At 39.1% G+C, this 6,327-nt stretch overlaps 1 protein-coding gene across 1 annotated transcript; it reads left to right on the top strand.

Moving 5' to 3' along the window:
* The first annotated feature begins 2,737 nt into the window (after positions 1-2,737).
* LOC123245529 (NF-kappa-B-activating protein-like) lies at positions 2,738-4,136 on the top strand. Its single transcript, XM_044674446.1, has one exon. It carries the CDS (start codon positions 2,757-2,759, stop codon positions 4,041-4,043), a length of 1,287 nt encoding a protein of 428 aa, XP_044530381.1. The 5' UTR covers positions 2,738-2,756; the 3' UTR covers positions 4,044-4,136.
* The last annotated feature ends 2,191 nt before the right edge of the window (positions 4,137-6,327 follow it).

Raw genomic sequence — 6,327 nt, 5'->3', positions numbered from 1 at the left:
TATAGTTGAAGAAACTCCAGACCATAAATATATATTGGCTTGTCCAAGATTATACAAATAGTAAACATCACTCAAGATTTGAAACCAGGTCTTCAAACTTCAAAGCCATTGTCCTTTCCATTGTACCAAGCTGTCCAAATGAAGGAGGTACATGTTTTGTTTTGGTTATAGTAACCAAAACTTTCAAAATTTTCCATTTTAATTTCTGGATTTAGATACTGCTCTGGCAACAAAACTAATCAATAATAGATATGATTGTGATTGATAACAGGAGTTGGTTTCTTCCTATCCAAAATAAACTTGTATTATTGCATATTTTTATGAAGTTGAAATAGTATCAAAACATCTACAAAATAAAATGCTATCATATTTAAGTACATTCTATATGTAGTCAATTCATATTAATAAATGTATTTCAGCTGGCTCTTCCTGACATACAGGATATTTTAAGACCAAAATATTATTAGCAGTGGTGCAGTAGACAGGGCACTGAGCTTGGAGTCAGGCAGAAATTAATTCAAATTTGGTTTCATACATTCATTAGCTGTGTGAGCCAGGGTCAGTCACTTAATTTCTCTCAGTTTCAGTTTTGTTATTTGTAAAATGTTGTAATACCTACCTCAACTCAAAGGAGTGTTATGGGGATAAAATGAGATATTTATAAAGTATTTTATAAATCCTAAACCACTATATAAATGCTAATTGTTACAGTTAGTCTTACCCATGAAAAATTACATTGCAGATGTCTGAAACTCAACATTTGGATTCTGATGCCCTTCTGTATTTTATTGATGAATATTTATCTGCTTCTGTTTCTAATTGGGAACTTATTCTACCTGAAATAAGACTTTTATTCTCTTGTACTTTCTATTTCTTCTTGATATTAGCTGATGGTGAAATAATCATAATATTGTATATCACATTTTATTGCCATGGGAATATCTGTAATAGATTATACATTCAGGCTTTGTTATCTATATCAAGCAAAATGAGATGTGTGCAGAAAACAAAATTTTGCATTTGCTATTCTAAAATCAAGTAAATTAAAATTTTAAAAGACCCCTAAAATTTAACCTGTAGATATAATCTACTATATTACTTTCATATTTTTTTTCAATTTCAAGATTTTTCTGTGTTAAAACTGACAAAACGGAGTTTTAGAGTTTTCAGCAATCTTGTTTCAGGTCTCCAAGTCTTAGATTATACTGGCCCCTAGCGGATGTTATCCTTTAATCTCTTTAAACGATTTCATGAGTAAAATTTTTAAATTTACAAGTGGCTTTTTTTTTTTAGGGAAGAAGTCTGGAACACAGTAGGAAAATGCAACTGAATCTGAAACATTTAAAAAAAATTTTTTGATCTCCCTGTTCTCGAATTTATTTGTATTCAGTTATTAGTTATTTTTAAATCAATATTCTTTAAGATTGGCCTACAAGACTATGTTGTTGACTATGTCTTCAGATTGGAATAGAAAAGCAAGAAGTTGCATTTTCACGGTCTTTTTTTAGCTTTACTGAGAAACATTTGGTGAATATACTGTAAACTTATGAATCTAGCAATTATTCCAAATTCTACATAAGAATTTCCTTCCATTCAAAACCTTAGCAAAAGAAGCTTTGTGTGAAAGTGGGTAGGCCAAGGAATGACCTCATTAGCTCAGATAATAAAATACTCTCTAAAATACAGAGGCAGTTTGGGGGGAAATAATTGGAGTTGGTGTCACGGAGAACCATAGCTATAGAGTTCAAAGAGTCCTCAGAATTCAGATGGTACAATCTGTTTGTTTTACAGGTGAAGAAACATTGAATCCCCAGAAAGGGAAAGTGCCTCTGCCAAGGAGTTACAGGGAAAAAAAGGGACAGAGGCCAAATTAGAATTGTCCTAATTCCAAATTCAGCGCTTTTTCTACTATACCGCCGGCCTGAGCACTTGATAATTAACCTCTCTGGGTTTCCTTCTGTCAAACGAAGGCATTGGATTAGCTGATAGAATTTAAGGCCCCTTAAATTCCAAATCGGGGATTGATTAGCTTTTAAAAGTGGTTTGCCAAGCTTCCTTTCTCTAGCCAGCACTCTTCAGATGCTCGTGTTGGGGGTTGGGGAAATTGCGAAAATGAAATGGGTATGAAAGGGGGAAAAGAGGAAAGAGAAGAGTTGAATAGGCCAAAAACTGTGGCAGGGGCTGGGTAGGGAGGAAGCCTCAGTGACTCACAACAGGACCCAGTCCATAGTTTTCCCAAGCAGGAAAGATGACGTCAGCAGGGCGATGAAGGCAGCCTGGCTGAAATAGGTACAGATGAAAATTACTTCCCTGCACGCCTACGTCAGCAAACAGGTCAGAGGTTACTATCCGGGTGCAAAAGCCGGGACACGCTATTCTCAGAGTTCTCTCCAATAAAAATTAAATCTCCGTGAACCATCATCTGCTAACAGGTTGGAGGTTGTCAAACCCAGCCCAGAAGTTGGGCCACGCCCCTTCCTGAAGTTCTCTCCAATGGAAACGGAATCTCAGTGAACCAACTGGCAGTAGTTCGCTAATCCCGGTCCCAGGCAAGGCCACGCCCCTACGGGACTGTCTCTCCAATGAAAACAATCCCTACGGCTCCATAGGAAAGAGTCTGGAGTTTGCTAATCCCTTCCCTTAGAAACAAGAGCCACGCCCCTCTGAGGGCGGTCTCTCGCAGAGTTAAAGTAGAGGCTTCTTCCGATTTCTCTTCTCGCGAGAGCACCAGGTGGAGCTCTGAGGGGATCGGCGCTATGGCGCCGGCCTCCAGCTCCCGCAGCCCGGAGGATAACTCGAGTTCCAGGCGACGGCGTCATGGAGGTAACAGTGGCGGGCCGTCGGCCTCAGTATCTGGAGGCGGCGGCCACCGAAGCTCCTCCGAGAGCCCCCCGCCCTCAAAAACTGTCCGCTCGCCGCGGTGCCGCTCTCGTTCTCGTTCCCGGGAGCGCAACGGCTTCCGGCAGCCTTCGTCCTTCTCGGAGCCTGGAGGCTCAGGCCGCAGCCGCCGCAGCCCCAGTCGAGCCCACGGCCGCGAGCGAGAGCGGCTTCCTGAACTGCGCGGCTCCTCATCCTCATCTTCCGCCCACTATCACCACCACCACCACTACCATCACCATGGGGGCGACCGGCAGTGGCCCGACTACTACGAGAAAGAGAAGGAGGAGAGCCTGCGCCAGAGAAGGTTAAATGAGCGGGAGCGGATTGGGGAACTCGGAGCCCCGGAAGTCTGGGGTCTTTCCCCCAAGATCCCTGAGCCCGATTCAGATGAACACACTCCTGTAGAGGAGGAAGAGGCAAAGTCTAAGAAAAGTGCCTCAAGTTCCAGTTCTGAAGAAGAAAAGAAGAAGAGGAAGAAGAAAGTGAGTCGCTCCAAAGAAAACGCGCAGAGGAAAAGAAAGAAAAAAACGTCCAAAAAAAAGCATAAAAAATATTCTGAGGATAGTGACAGTGACTCTGATTCTGACTCTGATTCTAGCAGTGAAGAAGAGAGGAAAAAGGCAAAGAAAGCCAAGAAAAAAAGGAAAAAGAAACACAAAGTGAAAAGGTCCAAGAAGAAGAAATATAAAAAAGAATCTGAGTCAAGCTCTGATGTCTCTGATGAAGAGTTCCCAGAAGATGATCTCTGGATTGAGAGATCAAAGAATGCAGAAGCTATGGACTTAATTGGGCCAGAAGCACCAGTGACACATGCTTCTCAAGATGATAGACCTTTGAACTATGGGCATGCTCTTTTGCCAGGGGAAGGTGCAGCTATGGCCGAGTATGTCAAAGCTGGGAAGCGCATCCCTCGAAGAGGAGAAATTGGCCTGACCAGTGAAGAGATTGCATCGTTTGAATGTTCAGGCTATGTAATGAGTGGTAGTAGACACCGAAGAATGGAAGCTGTTCGACTTCGAAAAGAAAACCAGATCTACAGTGCTGATGAAAAGAGAGCTCTAGCATCCTTTAACCAAGAAGAGAGAAGGAAGAGAGAAAACAAGATTCTAGCGAGTTTCCGAGAAATGGTGTATAGAAAGACAAAGGGGAAAGACGATAAATAAGGACTTTATTAGTTGTGCAAACAAAATATTGAGAAAATATCTTTACAACCATATCTTTTTTTTTCTATTGAAATATAAACAAAATTTACAATGTGGCTGTGTTTTCTGGTTAATTCAGTGAATTCTCCCAAGAGAATATGTTGTTTATAGAACTAAATTACTATTATCTTTTTATATAGGTATGATTTGTCAATCCATGAATGTTTATGGTTGCTAAGTAATGAAAATTTAGTGTGCTGAATTGAGGGTGTTGGGCATTGAGTAATCCCTGAAATACTTTACAATTCTGTTGTTTTATTCTGGGTAATATTTGGGAGGAGGGGGGAAAAGTAACCGTGGTCTACTCCAAAAGATGAGAAATGTAAATCTTGCCCTGTTAAGAGTAGTGCCTCAAGTACAAAAGTTGTAGTAAAGCTTACAAGAAGGCACAAGACAGTCTGCCCTCAAGGAACTGACAATTTAATGGAGACTAAAAACAAATAGGTACCTAAATTATGTGGGTGGGTAGGTGGGGGAGGATAAAGAGGGAAAGCAGTAGAACTAAGTTGAGAAAGACTTGTAGATTATACAAGAATTCCTGTAGGTTCTTAGAAGTTGAGACATTGACTTAAAGGAAGCTAGGGAAGCTAATAGACTAGGGAGAATATTCCAGGCATGGGTGACAGAAGAAATGCTTGGAACTATGTGTCATTTGCCAGGACAACAAGGTGGCTAGTGTTACTGGATCAAAGGGTGCCCAGGAGTTAATGTGTAAGAAGACCAGAAAACTTCTGTGGAGGGAGGGGGAAAGAGGAGGAAGAAAATAAAGGGGTAGATTCCAGAGGTGATTCTATTATGAAAGGTTTTGAACTCAAAACAGCATTTGTATTTGATTCTGGAGGTGATGGGGAGTCACTGGACTTTTTTGGGGGTAGAGTATGGAAATGACCAGTGCTAAGGTCATTAAAAAACTTGTGATTACACCATTTCAACTTAAATTATGCCTACACAATGTGATGATAAATATAAAATAGGTTTCTAAATAGTCTAGCAGCATAGCCGGTAGAGGATGAATTAGACTAACTCCTTCCCAAATGATATTGAACCCCTTTTTTGTAAGAAAAGCTAAAAATTTCCTATTTTTAATAAGAGGTTTGTTTCTTATGTGGTTGGAAAGTTTCATGGGGGGGAAAAACTTTTTTTTTAAAATATTGAATATAATCTTCAAATGTTATTGTATAGATTCAGTTTGTTAAAAAAATTATTAGCTGTGATAACTTCTTAAGATAGGGAGAAATACAAGAAAATGTTGTTTGTACATATAAGCTCAGTTGTTTTCTTCCCCCATTTTTTCCATTTTACTAAAGGAACATGAGTGAGGAAGTAGTTTATTTTTATGCAAATTTATTGTCTAAAAAGTGATTATTTTTCCCATTGTGAGAGTGCCACATATTAGTTTTATGGAGATGAATACTAATCCATTTTCTTAAACTTATGGTCCCAATTTCAACTACTTGTTTCTTAAAAGTGATGCGCCTCAAGTTTAAAATGCCCCCAAACTTAATATTCCTCCAAAATTTGCCCCTCCTAACTTTCTATTCAGTTATTAATGGTACCATTATTAGTACAATTTTATAAGCTTGGGATTTTGAATCTTTCCTGTTGCTCTTTCTCAATTCAAGAAGGTAGCCTGGTATATTGGAAAGACTGAGAACCTGAGTAAGAATCTTGACTTTGCTTTTTACCTCTTCAGATGTTAGTCACTTAAATCTCTTAAGATTTTGGTTTTATATGCAAAATGAGGAAAGATTATCTCTAAGGTCCCTTCCAGCTCAGAGATTCCCCAGATGCTATAATTAAATTTAGTTTTTAAAAAATTATTAAGCATATACAACACTATATATAGGACACTGTTAAGAAAAAGGGATTCAAAGATGAAAATAATCCTTGCCTTCAGAAAAAATAAAACTACCAAGAGTTACAACATGTGTGACATACAAGGTAGAATTTAATAGTGTTCAAAATGGGAGAGATTATTAGGTAGAAATAGTAAAGGCAAGTGTCATCAAAGGAGATAGCACTTGTGTTAGGACAAATCTATGGAGGCTGGAACCTTGTCTTACTGAACAGTTTTCTAATAATAACTAGTTTCCTGTCTGCATTGATTGAATAGGCAAAGATAAAGAAGTGTGATCCAGACTGTGGGAGGGTGGGGTGGCCTTTGTAAATGCAACAAAACAACACCCTGCAAATCAAGATTAGAATGTATAGTACTATGAGGACATTTTTGTTGTGGTTCAGTCAT

This window comes from Gracilinanus agilis, chromosome 4 (genome assembly GCF_016433145.1).
Source record: "Gracilinanus agilis isolate LMUSP501 chromosome 4, AgileGrace, whole genome shotgun sequence".
In the NCBI taxonomy this organism is placed as follows: domain Eukaryota; kingdom Metazoa; phylum Chordata; class Mammalia; order Didelphimorphia; family Didelphidae; genus Gracilinanus; species Gracilinanus agilis.
The sequence above is the reverse complement of the archived record's forward strand: the minus strand, read 5'-3'. Positions and strand labels throughout refer to the sequence as shown.

Bases quoted from the DNA above. Each gene is read 5' to 3' on its own strand.
- LOC123245529 (XM_044674446.1), top strand. From the start codon at position 2,757: ATGGCGCCGGCCTCCAGCTCCCGCAGCCCGGAGGATAACTCGAGTTCC.